At 46.4% G+C, this 18,083-nt stretch overlaps 1 protein-coding gene across 9 annotated transcripts in view; it reads right to left on the bottom strand.

Moving 5' to 3' along the window:
- LOC117409804 (nuclear factor 1 X-type-like) overlaps nt 1-18,083 on the bottom strand; it is a 145,011-nt gene that overhangs the window by 23,234 nt on the left and 103,694 nt on the right. For 6 of the 9 annotated variants that reach the window (XM_059007187.1, XM_059007185.1, XM_059007190.1 and 3 more), the window contains exons 3-8: nt 8,378-8,440; nt 8,186-8,260; nt 7,392-7,512; nt 6,996-7,034; nt 4,554-4,681; nt 1,378-1,452 (exon numbers count right to left, since the gene is read on the bottom strand). In XM_059007187.1, the coding sequence (XP_058863170.1) occupies nt 1,378-1,452; nt 4,554-4,681; nt 6,996-7,034; nt 7,392-7,512; nt 8,186-8,260; nt 8,378-8,440 (501 nt within the window). The remainder of the gene's footprint in view (nt 1-1,377; nt 1,453-4,553; nt 4,682-6,995; nt 7,035-7,391; nt 7,513-8,185; nt 8,261-8,377; nt 8,441-18,083) is intronic. The other 3 variants (XM_059007192.1, XM_059007188.1, XM_059007191.1) reach the window with 1 other exon arrangement.

Raw genomic sequence — 18,083 nt, 5'->3', positions numbered from 1 at the left:
TTAAATCTCCTGTGAATGAAATGTCTGTAGAGTATATTGCGCTGCCATTAGAAACGCATCAGGCCAGTACACTGATAGTAGCGTTTCAAAAGACATACTGCACCATCACGAATTCAAACTTACAGGGGGAAAATAAAAATGGGTTTAGAAAAGTCGCTGCACAAATTAAAGCAAACCTGGTCTCAATCCCACTATCCAGCAAGGATCTCACTTCAAAGAGATCTCTAATAAAAGCGCTTGCTTGCTGGATTTACCCTGCAGAAATCTTTTTGATACAAAGAAAGATCCTCTACACAAATACCCCTTTTCTTCTCAGTAACTGCAAAATACAGAGGGTAGGAAGCGACTGTGTACACTCTGCGCTCATGAAAGTTGTGGGACAACGGCGCAGGCATGGCGTGGACACCTTGTGACCCTGAGGACCCCAGTCCTGACACTGCTAGCTTGTTTTTGGTTAGGTTTGTGATTTGTCCAAAAGGATTCAGGAGAGCCTCAGGAGAGCCTCAAAGCCTAATGTTATGAAGTCTTAACTGTGGAAGGCAGTGGGTCAGCCCAGTCAACGAAAACCGAGCTGAAATAGGACACTGCCCCCTGGGTATTACCTGGAGCAGAATGGGTACGTCTTCAGCTTAATAAATTCAATGATAGTCGTCCCTTTTTAAACTGAGAAACAGATTCAGGGTTTAATCTAGAGTCAATAAATGGCCCATCATGCATAGGGTATGCTTGTCTAGGGTATAATGTGGTCCAGTGGTTAAAGAAAAGGGCTTGTAACCAGGAGGTCCCCGGTTCAAATCCCACCTCAGCCACTGACTCATTGTGTGACCCTGAGCAAGTCACTTAACCTCCTTGTGCTCCGTCTTTCGGGTGAGACGTAGTTGTAAGTGACTCTGCAGCTGATGCATAGTTCACACACCCTAGTCTCTGTAAGTCGCCTTGGTTAAAGGCGTCTGCTAAATAAACTGATTAAGGCATGCACCACCACCTTATCATACATGACTTTCTTACAGTTTTGAAGCTGAGGGAACACAAAGCCACTTTTTCAGGAACAGCGGCTTGAAACCTGGTTCCGGGAGACCTAGTTTGAGGATGCTGTGCCAAACCCCCAAGTCTCCCCTGGTGTGCCGTGCTGCGGTCTGAAACCTAGTCTCCTGAAACCCAAACCACAAAGTGGCTTCGTGTTCCCACAGCACAGCACATCAGTTTAGGACTGAGGTCTTTCTCGCTTGGGGATAACTAGTGCCATTGTCACTCAACTTTAATGGCTCACCAGTTAAAAAAAACAACACAAAGACACACACACAAGACACAAAGAAGCCTGCATTCACTCACACCAGGATAGACGGTGTCATTAAGAGATATTTGAATTGTTCTAACCATGGTAAGGATACTGCACGCCATCATTTTCATGTTTAATCTTCCTCTCCTGCACAGTCGCCAAATGGTGCTGCACTGCAATTCCAAGGGGAGAAGGGTATTGTTAAGAGACATCACAGCTGGGACGGTGAAACAGTGTGTGGGCAATGGGGGTTTAAAGAAGTCTTAGCTAATATTTATCGCTATCATTTCTTAAAATCTAGATATTTCTATATGAAAGATGCACAGGTTATGGTAAAGGTGATTTTTTTTTTGGAATGGTATTATTTTTGTGAATTAATGATCGTTTTTTGCAGAAACTCCCAATGCTACACAGCACTGAGTTCTGCTTTCAAAACGTCCTGTAAAGGAATTTGAAAAGCACACCAGTCACAGGAGCGATGGGCTACTGACAAGGGCAGCCAAAGCGTGATGCTTCTGGGAGTCGGAGTTTTGTGAAGGATTATTCTCGAGAAATCGATCTTTTTCAATAAATCCGCCCTAACAAGAGAAATATATAAACGTTTGGAATTGTTTATTCAGTTTACAAGAAGTCCAAACGCGTGGATTTTCAAAAGGCATCGGCCAATTATTTAACATAATGTATGCTTCTTTCAAAACAGGAGCTTTACAAAGAGACGGTAAAGCATGTCAGGTAAGATCTGTTTGTTTTGTTAATTATATATACTTATAAAACCATTCCCTTAGAAGTCGTTGATTCACTTTCAATGCATTGTTAATCAATCTAGCTAGATTTATAAAAACGCATCCCATTCTAACCCCAGTGTATCACCCTGAAGAAGCCCCAGTTTAATACTTTAAATTAAACTGAATCCCCAGTTCCCAGAACTGGATCCACAATGGGGTTTGGCGCTGCCCAGTCCAGTGGTGCTGATATGGTACTGCTTACCAGTAGTATCACGTGTGTGTTCAGGTGCTCCAAAAAATCACACATTCCAGTAAATCCTAACTACAGTAATAGATATTATTTCTAGAATTTTTTCGGTTTCAGATTTTCCTAGGAAAAACATTTAGAATGTTTCCGGGGTTTTTTTTTTTTCATCTGGAGAAACAGATCTTGAAATATAAAACTGCTCTGGAAGAAAAAAAAAAACATTAAAATCAAATCCGTGTTTAACCTACTGTGCATCTCTTTCATATAGGAAAATGCGAGAGCGACGAAGCGATGGGATTACATATCAGAGAAGACTTACTGGAACTATAGTGCCAGATGTATGTACTTTAACACCAGTGTGATAGCGCTGGCACGTCTCAATTGGATTAAGGTTGGGGTATCGTTATACCCACCCCACTGTAGCTGTCCTTGTGCTACCACTGCCCCCTATGCACAGGTTCATTGCATTGCATAACATATCATTTTCAACACTGGAAAGTTGAGAGGGAAGGTTAGGTGTGTTTGCAGAGTCCCCGGACTGCATTCTTGCAGTAAAGACAGACAAGGATCGCAGACAAGGGGCTGTAAATGTAAGGGATGGAACAAGTGAGGAGAGCTGGAGCACACCAGGCAGTCAGCCACAACAGAGATGTCAAGATACAATCAAACCAGTAAATAACAGACTGAAGGGAAAATGCGATACTCTGTTAAATGGCACGCATGAAGTGTTATTATGTGTTTGTGTTCAGCTAGATACCGGCTCTCTCGAACCATTACTCGAACCCACTGCCTTCCTACACTGCAGCCCAGCGCTTTCTTTATCTGAGCTCCTCAAACCCACTGCCTTCCACACTGCAGCCCAGCGCTTTCTTTATCTAACCACTGAGCTCCTCAAACCCGCTGCCTTCCACACTGCAGCCCAGCGCTTTCTTTATCTAACCACTGAGCTCCTCAAACCCACTGCCTTCCACACTGCAGCCCAGCGCTTTCTTTATCTAACCACTGAGCTCCTCAAACCCACTGCCTTCCACACTGCAGCCCAGCGCTTTCTTTATCTAACCACTGAGCTACTCAAACCCCCTGCCTTCCACACTGCAGCCCAGTGCTTTCTTTATCTAACCACTGAGCTCCTCAAACCCACTGCCTTCCACACTGCAGCCCAGCGCTTTCTTTATCTAACCACTGAGCTCCTCAAACCCGCTGCCTTCCACACTGCAGCCCAGCGCTTTCTTTATCTAACCACTGAGCTACTCAAACCCCCTGCCTTCCACACTGCAGCCCAGCGCTTTCTTTATCTAACCACTGAGCTCCTCAAACCCGCTGCCTTCCACACTGCAGCCCAGCGCTTTCTTTATCTAACCACTGAGCTACTCAAACCCCCTGCCTTCCACACTGCAGCCCAGTGCTTTCTTTATCTAACCACTGAGCTCCTCAAACCCACTGCCTTCCACACTGCAGCCCAGCGCTTTCTTTATCTAACCACTGAGCTACTCAAACCCCCTGCCTTCCACACTGCAGCCCAGCGCTTTCTTTATCTAACCACTGAGCTCCTCAAACCCACTGCCTTCCACACTGCAGCCCAGCGCTTTCTTTATCTAACCACTGAGCTCCTCAAACCCACTGCCTTCCACACTGCAGCCCAGCGCTTTCTTTATCTAACCACTGAGCTCCTCAAACCCCCTGCCTTCCACACTGCAGCCCTGTGCTTTCTTTATCTAACCACTGAGCTACTTCAATTATTCAGCCTTATATCTTCCACATAAGGGCACTGCTAATTATATCGGCTTCTAAAGTCATTTTTATATTTCTTTAATATTTCTATTCCTTTTTCATGATATTTGCAATCGTTCTGTGTGCTCAGATATCGGGTGCTATTCACAAACCTGGAAGGACTGATTTTTTAAAGCGTGTTTATCATTTATCGCTTTGAAATATGAGAATAATCTAATAAGCCTCTATTGAAAAGTTTACACGAGCTGCAAACTTGATTAAATAAATCAAAGTGGCTTTTTATCTTATAGGGCCCATTCACTTTCAAATCATGTCCCTCCAATTCAATTCAATGCACTGTATGATGTCATACTGGAATGAGGAAATCAAATATGATGTCATACTGGAATGAGGAAATCAAATATGATGTCATACTGGAATGAGGAAATCAAATATGATGTCATACTGGAATGAGACGGTGACAGCGCTTTAGTTCAAGAGAGAAAAACAGCTACAAACATGAGAAACAGAACATTAAAATGGCATTTCTGAAAGCTGGTCAAAGTGGTCAGGATAAGAAATGGGCCAGTACCTGCGTCCACATCGTTGGGCCAGCCGCTGGACTGGCTACTGCTGGCAGCGGGGGAGCGTCCCGAGTAGAAGACGTCGTCCACTGGGCTTTCCATCTCGCTGTCATCGATGGACTTGCGCTTAGTGGAGCTGCAGAGAAGCACAGGACACAGGTTAGCTGCACGCTGTGCATGTGTGCATGTGTGCTGTATCGCTGTGGCCAAAAGCTTTGTCTCACCCTACTGAATGAACTGCTTCATAAAGCCCAATGAAACCTGCTGAATAACGTGACGTTAACATTATCGCTTTGTAGTTTTCCATATACTTATAACATATATACAAAAATCTAACATGACATACTGTACTACTATTATAAGGGCAGCAGTGTGGAGTAGTGGTTAGGGCTCTGGACTCTTGACCGGAGGGTCGTGGGTTCAATCCCTGGTAGGGGACACTGCTGCTGTACCCTTGAGCAAGGTGCTTTACCTAGATTGCTCCAGTAAAAACCCAACTGTATAAATGGGGAATTGTATGTAAAAAATAATGTGATATCTTGTAACAATTGTAAGTCGCCCTGGATAAGGGCGTCTGTTAAGAAATAAATAATACTATTATGGCTTCCGGTAGACTTTTGCGATATCATTTTGTAGTTTCTTTGAGTACATGTGGTTAAATAAAATATCTCGATGATGTTCATATAGTTATTTTTAAAAATAACTCAAGTTCCTAAAATTCTAGTTGATGCAAAACTTTTGGCCACAGCTGTATATGTTGATGTATGTTTATTTATGTTCATGCATTTCTCTACATAGATCCCTAGGCTTCGTTTGCCCTTATCCTCATTTTTTCACATAAAAATAATAACACTGTTATGAACGTGAATACTCTGTAGTACTGTGGGTGGGTTTTTTCTAAGTCTTGCTTTCTGTTTAATAATATCATTAAAAAAAACTGGGGGACCACAGACCATTGAGGGCGACAGCATATACATAAATAATCTCTCCCTAGCAGCCTTCCCCAGGCAAAACCATGTCTAATTATCTACACGAAAAATCTATCCTCGAAGCCCTTAAAAACAAAAGCAATGATTTCCTGTTTTTAAACTGTTGTACTTATTTAAATCATATGTCAAATTATTTCAAAAAGATTCATTCAGTGATTTATTTATATACTGTTGCACACTTTTTGCAGTCGTGATTGATATATTTGAATTTTTGTCAATGAAAATAATTCAAACAAAAACAAATTTAGCACTATTGTGTGCATTAATTCTGGATGATATTCAGCACTGTTGAATGGATTACTTCTGGATGATATTCAGCACTGTTGAATGGATTACTTCTGGATGATATTCAGCACTGTTGAATGGATTAGTTCTGGATGATATTCAGCACTGTTGAATGGATTAGTTCTGGATGATATTCAGCACTGTTGAATGGATTAGTTCTGGATGATATTCAGCACTGTGGCGTGGATTAGTTCTGGATGATATTTAGCACTGTTGAATGGATTAGTTCTGGATGATATTCAGCACTGTTGAATGGATTAGTTCTGGATGATATTCAGCACTGTTGCACGGATTAGTTCTGGATGATATTCAGCACTGTTGCATGGATTAGTTCTGGATGATATTTAGCACTGTTGAATGGATTAGTTCTGGATGATATTCAGCACTGTTGAATGGATTAGTTCTGGATGATATTCAGCACTGTTGAATGGATTAGTTCTGGATGATATTCAGCACTGTTGCATGGATTAGTTCTGGATGATATTCAGCACTGTTGCATGGATTAGTTCTGGATGATATTCAGCACTGTTGCATGGATTAGTTCTGGATGATATTCAGCACTGTTGAATGGATTAGTTCAGGATGATATTCAGCACTGTTGAATGGATTAGTTCTGGATGATATTCAGCACTGTTGAATGGATTAGTTCTGGATGATATTCAGCACTGTTGCATGGATTAGTTCTGGATGATATTCAGCACTGTTGAATGGATTAGTTCTGGATGATATTCAGCACTGTTGAATGGATTAGTTCTGGATGATATTCAGCACTGTTGAATGGATTAGTTCTGGATGATATTCAGCACTGTTGAATGGATTAGTTCTGGATGATATTTTAATGGCAGACAACTTTCCACGAACATTCCCTTTTTTCGTAGGTGACTTTTTTTAAACAATTGTGAAATGACCAAGGAAGTAAAACAAAAAAATGGGACTTATGTAGCCTAGTGTAGTAGCATATACCATTACTGAAAACACATGTTTAATATAGCACATGCCTCTTTTAAACCTGGGCATTTGTACCAGATCAGACTGATGTGATTATATTAGCTGCAAATCCCTTTATTGGTGTGAGTAATATAAAACACAGGGTCCATTACAGCAGCATGCACATCGAAACCTGGGTTAGTCTAACTGTCAGTGTGGAAAAGCAGGGTTAATGGCAGTGATAGCTACCTCCGAGGCAGGCTGGAATAAAGCTCCACTTCAACTGATCTGCAAAGCAAGAGAGACACAGGGGCTGCAGTCACACAGCAATACAGAGACAGAGACAGAGGCCGGACAGGGGGGCAGAGCAGAGGACAGTGTGGAAGAGAAGAGCAGACAGACCCTAGTGTGTCTTTAGTGCCGCACCAGCCAGCCGAAATCACCTTGCAGTTTGCACCTTGCACCTCTAGGGCTTCAGCAATGACCTCCAGTTCAGAATAGTATTTATACGATCAGGAGCCAGCATCGTATTGTATTATATATTTTTTTCTTACATTATTAAACTTTGAGCAAACGTTTGTCAGCCCCACATTCTACTGGAATCAGAACAGGAAAACCTCACGGAGTGGAACCTGTGTTCCGTACCTGGTGGATGGCGGGGACGTTATTGAGCGTCGCCCCAGTGCGACCTGGTTTATGTTGTAGTAGCCCGGACTGTCCAGGTCGGCCAGGGAGAAATTAGGACCTGATGCTGTGGCAACAGGGGCTGCAAAAAAAAAACCAATACTGAGTAAAAAAAAAACATCACAGTTACAAATCATGAACAGCTCCATACTCTCCATTTTAACCATCTGAGCATACTGTAGCTAAGTGACACTTTTAAATAAGTGAAGAAAACCCTTTTAGAAGTTTCCCATAGTAAAAGCACAGCTAAGTGTAATAACGTATAGTGGAAGGATCGCACAGCACAGAGAGGTATGACAAACTACTGGAAAGGCTGCTAAACTACCACAGAAAACTTTTAGAAGTCTTGATCACACATGCTGTTGTCTGTTCCTCTGTGTTCCAGTGTGGTTTGACCATCTTTGGTCTTTGCACAGGTTCTACACAGCTTGCCATGGCACAGTACAGCCTGTGCAGTACAGAGCTCTCTCTCCACAGTCCCTAACACATCCCTTTCATCTGCTCAGCGCTCCGTTCTTTAAAATACATAAATCAACTGGGAAAGACATTTCTCAACAAATCTATCGAGAAGCAAACAGTACAAGCAAACAGTACAGCAAACATGGGTCTGCAACTACATTAGGGATCTCAATCTGTTAAACTTTCACTTCTGAGGTCATTTAACCTCAGCATCATCTTCAGGGTGGTGTTACTGGACAGTGTTGTGTTGATGTGTGAGCTGTAACGCAGCGATCCCCTCCAAAGGGCAGACTTACTCTGAGACACTCTGACCAGCTCTGTCACGTTCCACACTCCGGACGTCACAAAGCAGTCCTGGAAATTCAAGTGCCCTGAAAGAAGTGAGGAGGCCCATCAGCACATGCCAGAGAACAGTCAACCGGCACAATTTTCATTTGAAATAAGACAGAAAGCCGTCCCGGCAGTAAAGGGTCTGTGAGTGAACTCACCATTAGGGGGGGGCTTGATGTCTGCGTCTCCTTGCTGGTTTGTACTCTCTGATTGTCCGGATTCTGAAACAACAACAAGACATTGTGATTAGTACACTGCTTCTCGTGTGGCCATATTCGCCACCTCGGAGTCAGCTCTCATCAGAGCCACACTGCTTCCCTCCCTTCCAGTCCCTCCTCAGCTCCACTAGAGCCACACTGCTTCCCTCCCTCCCAGTCCCTCCTCAGCTCCACTAGAGCCACACTGCTTCCCTCCCTCCCAGTCCCTCCTCAGCTCCACTAGAGCCACACTGCTTCCCTCCCTTCCAGTCCCTCCTCAGCTCCACTAGAGCCACACTGCTTCCCTCCCTCCCAGTCCCTCCTCAGCTCCACTAGAGCCACGCTGCTTCCCTCCCTCCCAGTCCCTCCTCAGCTCCACTAGAGCCACACTGCTTCCCTCCCTCCCAGTCCCTCCTCAGCGCCACTAGAGCCACGCTGCTTCCCTCCCTCCCAGTCCCTCCTCAGCTCCACTAGAGCCACGCTGCTTCCCTCCCTCCCAGTCCCTCCTCAGCTCTACTAGAGCCACACTGCTTCCCTCCCTCCCAGTCCCTCCTCAGCTCCACTAGAGCCACACTGCTTCCCTCCCTCCCAGTCCCTCCTCAGCTCCACTAGAGCCACACTGCTTCCCTCCCTCCCAGTCCCTCCTCAGCTCTACCCAATAGAGCACAGCGAGCAAGCCAAGGCAAACAGTGTGCCTTGTAATGCAGTGATTTAACATTCCCAACGTGTATCACTTCCCTCTCACCCCTAAACCTGTTTAACGCCTCCTCATTAGCGGTGGATTGAGACTGTGTAAACTGAAGATCACCTCCCCCTCCGGCTGTGAGAAGGAGAGAGCAGGGTGCTAGAAGTGGGGGGAACCGTCTCTCTCGCTGGAAACACCAGACAGCAGAAAAGTCTTGTAACCATCCCATCAAGGGCCTGTTCCTTCACAGCCTGGGGAAGCCTATTTTAATAGGACACAATCTCACTGTGTTTTGAATGTTGTGTTTTGGTGGCTAGTACTTCACCTGCTACAGTCATTTATAACTAGGCTTCTGTTTATGCTCTCCTGTCCTACTCCCTGCTCTGAGTAGGAGTGACTTGGTTGAACTTTACACCGCTTAGAAAAGTACCACAATACATTTCTCTGTGAAAAAATCAGCACGCACGCTGTATTTCCGTAATTTGATACATTATGTTTAGACTGCTCCCAAAATTAGAGTGAGTTATCATATTAATATCAGGTCGATGCCAGTTACAAATGCTCCAGTTACAAAGTAGCCTGTCCTGAAATGAGCACAATGGCATTGAATAGATTGATTAAGAGATGTGTTTATGCATTCAGCAAATTATTACCAAGCGAGACGACAAATGCAAAACAGCAGAACTTCAGTCTGTCAGCGATACCTGGTCGCTAGCTACGTGAGTCACAGCAGGGAGAACAGGGTGATTAAATCAGCGAATCACTCAAAGCAAAACATCCACAGCCCAGTCTCCTGTGACAGGGGTGCGAGACTGGCAAAGTGTTTGCACAGCTCTGGACTCAGCGCTGGCATGCATGGGTCTGTTAGGCAGGCTTGTGTGACTCACACCTGTCAGGGATTGTGTCTCCTGTCGCTGAGGTGAGAGGAGGTTAAAAGCTCTATTACCATGAATGCAGAGGAGCCCGGCTCTTTTGCACAGCGGTTAAGATGCTCGCTTTGTGAAGACACTAGCCAAAAACGTTTGCTGTTTGTCCACTTGAACAAAACAAAACGGATCAATTATGGCTCATGCCTCTTTTAGTGTACACTGACGAAGGCACAAGCAAAACGTTTGTGCCTACTGGACTTTTACTTAAAACAGTATACCAAACACACACGCGCACACGCACACACACACACACACACACACACACACACACACAAATAAAGAAACTGGCATTTTCCACAGAAAATTTTGATAGTAAAAAGTTTTGAGAACCTAAAATGGTGAATATCATGCAGTCTTTTAGACTGTAGTTTCCCAAATTATAACTAGTGAGCTCAAGTTTTGGGAAAAGGCACCATTTTAACAAAGCAGGACAGCCTGGGTTTGAAACGCAGACTCTCCCTGCTCCCTGTCCTGGGTTTGAAACGCAGACTCTCCCTGCTCCCTGTCCTGGGTTTGAAACGCAGACTCTCCCTGCACGCTGTCCTGGGTTTGAAACGCAGACTCTCCCTGCACGCTGTCCTGGGTTTGAAACGCAGACTCTCCCTGCACGCTGTCCTGGGTTTGAAACGCAGACTCTCCCTGCACGCTGTCCTGGGTTTGAAACGCAGACTCTCCCTGCACGCTGTCCTGGGTTTGAAACGCAGACTCTCCCTGCTCCCTGTCCTGGGTTTGAAGCGCGCACTCTCCCACACCATATTAGGAGTGGTTCATGCAGCTATAAAGGAAGAACAATTTATTTAAGATCAAACTCCGGGCTCTTGATAATTTTAATAATGTACTTAATTGCAGGTTTCAAGCCTTGATTACAAAAGCTGCATTTGGTTTACATTGCGGACCCCGGACGCTAAGAGTCCCCCTTTTCAAACTGTGGAGGGGACACAGGGGAACCCCCCCTCTCTCTCTCTCTCTCTCTCTCACTCTTTCTCTCTCTCCACTGCCGCCCGCTCTCTCACTCACATTCAATCTCTCTCTCTGTGGAATCCTGGCAGCCATCTTAGTGCTTGGCAGCCATCTTAGTGTTTGGCGGAACCCTTGCATTCCTGCAAGCTGACAGGCAGATAGAGTGAGCTCTGAACCAGCCAGCTCTCAGGAACACACTAACACAGAGAGAGACAGAGAGGGGAGAGGAGAGAGGGGAGAGGGGAGAGGGGCGAGGGGAGAGGAGAGGAGAGAAGGGAGAGGAGAGAGAAGAGAGGGGTGAGGAGAGGAGAGAGGGGAGAGGAGAGAGGAGAGAGGAGAGAGGAGAGAGGGGCGAGGAGAGAGGGGCGAGGAGAGAGGAGAGAGGGGCGAGCAGCAAGGGGAGAGGGAAAAGGAGAGAGGAGAGAGGAGAGAGGGGAGAGGAGGACGCGAGATGAGAGAGGGGAGAGGAGAGAGGAGAGGGAATGGGAGAGGGGCGAGGAGAGAGAGGAGAGGGAATGGGAGAGGAGAGAGGGAATGGGAGAGGAGAGGAGAGAGAGCGCAGAGGGTAGAGGAGAGGGAGTGTCTCATGACCCCTGATATGGCAGCCATCTCAGATCACTGATGAAAATGAAGGACACCGTTTATGAGACACTGGTTTATGAGACGTCAGCAGCAGTACAATAGGTGAGGAAACAGCAGGTTTAAAAAATTCATACCAGCTCCCCTCCAGAGGATGCTGAATCAGTAAGCCTGGTAAACAGCGACCTCACCAGAAGAATGCACACCGCACACAAGAGGAGGCAGAGCCGGGTAAGTTTGGTATAACGCTGCCTGCCATAGAGATCTGCAATGTAGGTCAGTCAAAGTGTCTTTATAGTAAGCACTAGCTCCATCTAGTGCACAAGCAGGGTATTGCCAGCAAAACAAAGTGGCGGGCCACTAGATGGCGCTGGCACTTGGAAATAGACACTGTGGCGGATCTAGCCTGTGTTACACATGTCTGTGGCAGCTCCTGAACTCAGACGATATCCGAGTCACTGCAACCAGAACCACTCCGAACGAGAAGAAACATCAGGGAAATAAAAACTGAAGCAAATGAATTCTGAAGCTGTTTACTGTGTAACCAGGGTCAGGGGGGTCAGCTCCTGTCTTTTCACTTCAATTCCAATTCCCATTCCTTCGAAGAAGGCTGTGAAAACATGGTGTAAAAGATCAGGCGTTCGAGAAGCAGCAAGATCCTCCACGAAACTGGAAACTCCAGCCACTGCTCGATTTCTGCTGATAACTAGCGGCCTCGTCAATCTGTCTAGCGATAATGATTACGTTGCAAAATTGTTTGAATACTGGAAATCAATAAAAGGAAACCTGCTCAGTTCTGCTTGTTGTGGGCACTCCTTCGCACAGAGAAATACCTCGCAGAGTTTCCTTCTAAGATGGAATGTTGCGAAACCCGCAGCTCTGATTGGCTGAGAGTGATTAAAATTCCTTCGAAGAACAGAAATTAAAGCGCCGCGCCTTTAATAAAAGTGCTAGAGTCGGCCACAACCCTTTTAGACTCTCTTCCCCCCCCCCCCACCCCAGTAGCTTTGGCACGGATCTTCAATCATTGACACTGTTGTTTTTTTTTTTTAATCACACAAACAGCACCTTATCAAAAAGCAGACAGCTGAATAAAGAGACACAATCCTTCTCTTATCTGTGCTCTGCACCCTCTCCGCACAGCAGCCCGTGCCAGCTCACACACAGAGAGCGCCTTGTTTCACTGTGTGCTGCACTGATCTGCTTATTTACTTGTTTATTGATTGATTGATTGATTGATTGATGCATTTATTTATGTCTTTACTGTTCACGCTGTCTTTCGTTAACCCCACAATGCCCGCTGCCGTGCCGGTGGGATGCGACACACACGATGGTATTTATATGTGTCGTGTGCTTCACTGCGTTACGGATTCTGTTGCTGACGAGCCCGGTTTACAGTGGTTATGACACCCGCTTGTTAAAAATGATCGCGATAATCCCCCTAAATCTTGTTTTAACTCCGGTGGATTGAGATTTGAACTCTAAGCAGCTCCCCCTCTCCCCGCACTCTCTTTCTTTCTCTCACACGGGGCAGAATTAGTCATTTTCCGATTTCTAATGCAACTGGAATGTAAGTTAATATATATTTCTGAAGCCCATGGCACTCAACAACCCCCCTCAGCATGTCATAGCTGTGCCGCTGATCCCATCAGAAACACTAAAATTAAAAATTGATTCATTTATCCATAGATAAGACCCAGAGTGAAACCTCATGCTCAGATTCACAATTTAACATCCTGAAATAAGAGAGATAGACTTCAATATGATTTAAAGCTAATTCTGCTTTAAATGTACAAACCTCGCACGATTAAATATCCTATTCAGTTATTCATTTAAAAAAAAAAGTCTAATAAAATTGAAAAAAATAAATCTAATGTTTCTATTTAAAAGAAGGCTCAGCGAACATCTGTGCGGTAGAGCAGAGGGATTAGTTTTTTTAAGCGCATTAGGCATTATAAAAAGGTCCGAATGTTTAGTAACACTGATAAACCTCTTAAGTGAGACCCAGTGAGGAGGGAGTGCTGTGTTATCCAGAGCTCCATTCGTTCCAGCAGGGTGACGAGTCACTGCAGGCAAACACAGCCGCGGATCCATCCAGACAGCTACAGAGCAGGCAGGGCTGATAATACAGGGGTCTGACTCCCGTTTGCACTACAGAGCAGGCAGGGCTGATAATACAGGGGTCTGACTCCCATCTCCACTACAGAGCAGGCAGGGCTGATAATACAGGGGTCTGACTCCCGTCTGCACTACAGAGCAGGCAGGGCTGATAATACAGGGGTCTGACTCCCGTCTGCACTACAGAGCAGGCAGGGCTGATAATACAGGGGTCTGACTCCCGTCTGCACTACAGAGCAGGCAGGGCTGATAATACAGGGGTCTGACTCCCGTCTCCACTACAGAGCAGGCAGGGCTGATAATACAGGGGTGTGACTCCCGTCTGCACTACAGAGCAGGCAGGGCTGATAATACAGGGGTCTGACTCCCGTCTGCACTACAGAGCAGGCAGGGCTGATAATACAGGGGTCTGACTCCCGTCTGCACTACAGAGCAGGCAGGGCTGATAATACAGGGGTGTGACTCCCGTCTGCACTACAGAGCAGGCAGGGCTGATAATACAGGGGTCTGACTCCCGTCTGCACTACAGAGCAGGCAGGGCTGATAATACAGGGGTCTGACTCCCGTCTGCACTACAGAGCAGGCAGGGCTGATAATACAGGGGTCTGACTCCCGTCTGCACTACAGAGCAGACAGGGCTGATAATACAGGGGTCCGACTCCCGTCTCCACTACAGAGCAGGCAGGGCTGATAATACAGGGGTCTGACTCCCGTCTCCACTACAGAGCAGGCAGGGCTGATAATACAGGGGTCTGACTCCCGTCTGCACTACAGAGCAGGCAGGGCTGATAATACAGGGGTGTGACTCCCGTCTCCACTACAGAGCAGGCAGGGCTGATAATACAGGGGTGTGACTCCCGTCTGCACTACAGAGCAGGCAGGGCTGATAATACAGGGGTCTGACTCCCGTCTGCACTACAGAGCAGACAGGGCTGATAATACAGGGGTCCGACTCCCGTCTGCACTACAGAGCAGGCAGGGCTGATAATACAGGGGTGTGACTCCCGTCTCCACTACAGAGCAGACAGGGCTGATAATACAGGGGTCTGACTCCCGTCTGCACTACAGAGCAGGCAGGGCTGATAATACAGGGGTCCGACTCCCGTCTGCACTACAGAGCAGGCAGGGCTGATAATACAGGGGTCTGACTCCCGTCTGCACTACAGAGCAGGCAGGGCTGATAATACAGGGGTGTGACTCCCGTCTGCACTACAGAGCAGGCAGGGCTGATAATACAGGGGTGTGACTCCCGTCTGCACTACAGAGCAGGCAGGGCTGATAATACAGGGGTCTGACTCCAGTCTCCACTACAGAGCAGGCAGGGCTGATAATACAGGGGTCTGACTCCCGTCTGCACTACAGAGCAGGCAGGGCTGATAATACAGGGGTCTGACTCCCGTCTGCACTACAGAGCAGGCAGGGCTGATAATACAGGGGTCCGACTCCCGTCTGCACTACAGAGCAGGCAGGGCTGATAATACAGGGGTCTGACTCCCGTCTGCACTACAGAGCAGACAGGGCTGATAATACAGGGGTCTGACGCCCGTCTCCACTACAGAGCAGGCAGGGCTGATAATACAGGGGTCTGACGCCCGTCTCCACTACAGAGCAGGCAGGGCTGATAATACAGGGGTCTGACGCCCGTCTGCACTACAGAGCAGGCAGGGCTGATAATACAGGGGTGTGACTCCCGTCTGCACTACAGAGCAGGCAGGGCTGATAATACAGGGGTCTGACGCCCGTCTCCACTACAGAGCAGGCAGGGCTGATAATACAGGGGTCTGACGCCCGTCTGCACTACAGAGCAGGCAGGGCTGATAATACAGGGGTGTGACTCCCGTCTGCACTACAGAGCAGACAGGGCTGATAATACAGGGGTCTGACGCCCGTCTCCACTACAGAGCAGGCAGGGCTGATAATACAGGGGTCTGACGCCCGTCTCCACTACAGAGCAGACAGGGCTGATAATACAGGGGTCTGACTCCCGTCTGCACTACAGAGCAGGCAGGGCTGATAATACAGGGGTCTGACTCCCATCTGCACTACAGAGCAGGCAGGGCTGATAATACAGGGGTCTATATATATATATATATACACAATCCTGATACTACTGCTATGAATAATAATCACATCATTATCCCTAATAAATTTGAAAATAAGAATCATTGCAGAGTGCTTGCTGGTGCTGTAGGTCACTTTCACTCCGACAGTGGAGCCAGCCGACAACACAAACCAACCTGCGCTGTGAGGCTCAGCCTGTTCACACACAAGTCTGTGCTACACATGGCAGGTTTCTTACATTTTCTTCTTCTTGTCGTCAGATGGGGTTGCTCCCTGGCAGTCCGCGAGGCCTCCACTGGGTCCTAAAGCCCTCCCTTCCCCTCCTCCTCCTCCTCCTCCTCTCGTTCTCTCTGCCAGATCTGCTCTGGGGGGGCAGGTGGCTGGTTAAGCTGTCGGCAGGCTGCTGCCCATCTGTGTGCCGTCTGTGTGCCAGGGCTGTGCCAGCCTCTCAGGGGCCCTGGGGACTGGCAGCGGGTAACAGAGCTGGCATGGGCTCATGGCATCGGCAGTCTTTAACCCTGTCGCTCCGAGGGGGCCCCTCTCAGAATAGCAACACAGGAACTCGCTTCATTCAAATTCACACAAAATCACGGAGCGCCGCTAAATAACGATTTGGAAAGACAGCAGTCCTAGAACATGCAGCTCAAAAAACACACAAGCTCTCTTTCTAACCCTTAATAGTAGCTCCTGTGTGCAGCTTTGTGTGATATATAATGAAACGGACAGCTCTCGTGTTAAGTGTCTCTCTTATGATGACAGCAATCATTTTCAAACAGTTCGAGTTCTCAGAGCTGCGTGGTTTCACGACCCCCTTGCTTCAACAGGCCGAGGTGACATCTCTTCCATGAAGGAGGTCTTTCAACACCATCAATTAACTTACAATTGAACAGAATCCTCTTCAAATCAATCCAGTCCACTTGAACCCAACTCGGCATAAAGACTCTGCAAACTCAGAGAGAATAAAGCAGCGAGTGCTTTACAAAACGACGTCTACATTCACTTTAAAAACACCGACGGCACAGAAATTTAAAAAATAGCTTTGGAACTGGAACAATAATGTTTAATTTCACTGTTATTTATTTATTTATTTATTTATTTATTTATTTATAGTTGTTTAGTTTGTGCGATTTTATTTCATTTTAGGAATACACAGTAAAGCAGCATTTTAAACTAACCTGGGGCGACTCACAAGCACAAGAATAAAGGGCCCAGTGATAATGTTGTGAATGCTGACAATACCCAGGGATCCCATTGCTTTACATTCTCTTCAAATACAAACAGAAGTGTAATTACCATGCGGAGCCACCAGGTGGTGCTGTGAGATAAATGCACACACGTAAATAAACAACACACCTTAAAAGAACATTTTTTTTAAGCCCAAAAAGGCGCCTTGACGAAGTCTAGTCTCCTTTTTTTTTTATGAATCCTATGCAATTTTACTTATCTTAAGCTTGATTCGTTTTCTGATTTGCCTCCATTGTTTTTAACGAGAATACCATCTTAAATAACATATCGAACTCTGAAGTTGTTTTTTAAAAAAAAAGGGATGCAAAGTTGAGAAAACGACCTTAAAAAACGACCAGGGCCTGCATAGGATTTGATACACATGGGTAGGAAAAAAAAAAGAATGGGGCAACCGACAGTATTTGCAACCCTACGCTAGTTCCATTAAAGACAGAACTTCTATTGCGACTTCCATTCCTGGCAGTCAAAATTATAGGCCTCTGAGCTTCGAACCCAGGCCGCTGGGGGTCAAAGGGGCCAGGAAGCCAGTTAAAAAGGCTCAGCTGCCTGTGCCACTTTTGAATCCTCCCTCACACACAGATCACAGACAATCTGCAGGCGATGACAGACCGCCTTCAGATTGCTCTTTGCCCATCTGGAAGGCTGCCAAGACTGCACTGAGAGCAATGTATCTGCAGCTCCGTATAGGAAACGTATATGAGTCAACTTTCCATGCAGGTCAAACCAGGACACGGGTCTGTGAGGCCTGTTATATAACACTATTCATTGCTGTTTCCCCTTGAGCTAAATAAACCTGCCAGAGCCTGGCTTTGCTGTGCACTTCCACAGCAGCGAGACTTGATTTACAGGGCAGCCGGTGAAAAACACTTCCTCTCCTAGGCTAGCAAGCCAATCGCACAGCGCGACGCTCGCTCTTGTGGGATAAAGTGGGATTAAGAGGTTGTTTAAGGCAACGAGTTTTAGTTTTTTGTTGCCCGAAACTGTTTGCAGACAGTAGTGTCTTCCAAGGCCTTGCAAACAGGGAGGTGTCAAAACTGGCTTTACCAGTTCACTGATATGCCTGGGAGGGTTGTATTACAGCTGGCAAAAC

Source organism: Acipenser ruthenus, chromosome 34, assembly GCF_902713425.1.
Source record: "Acipenser ruthenus chromosome 34, fAciRut3.2 maternal haplotype, whole genome shotgun sequence".
Lineage (NCBI taxonomy): Eukaryota > Metazoa > Chordata > Actinopteri > Acipenseriformes > Acipenseridae > Acipenser > Acipenser ruthenus.
The sequence above is the reverse complement of the archived record's forward strand: the minus strand, read 5'-3'. Positions and strand labels throughout refer to the sequence as shown.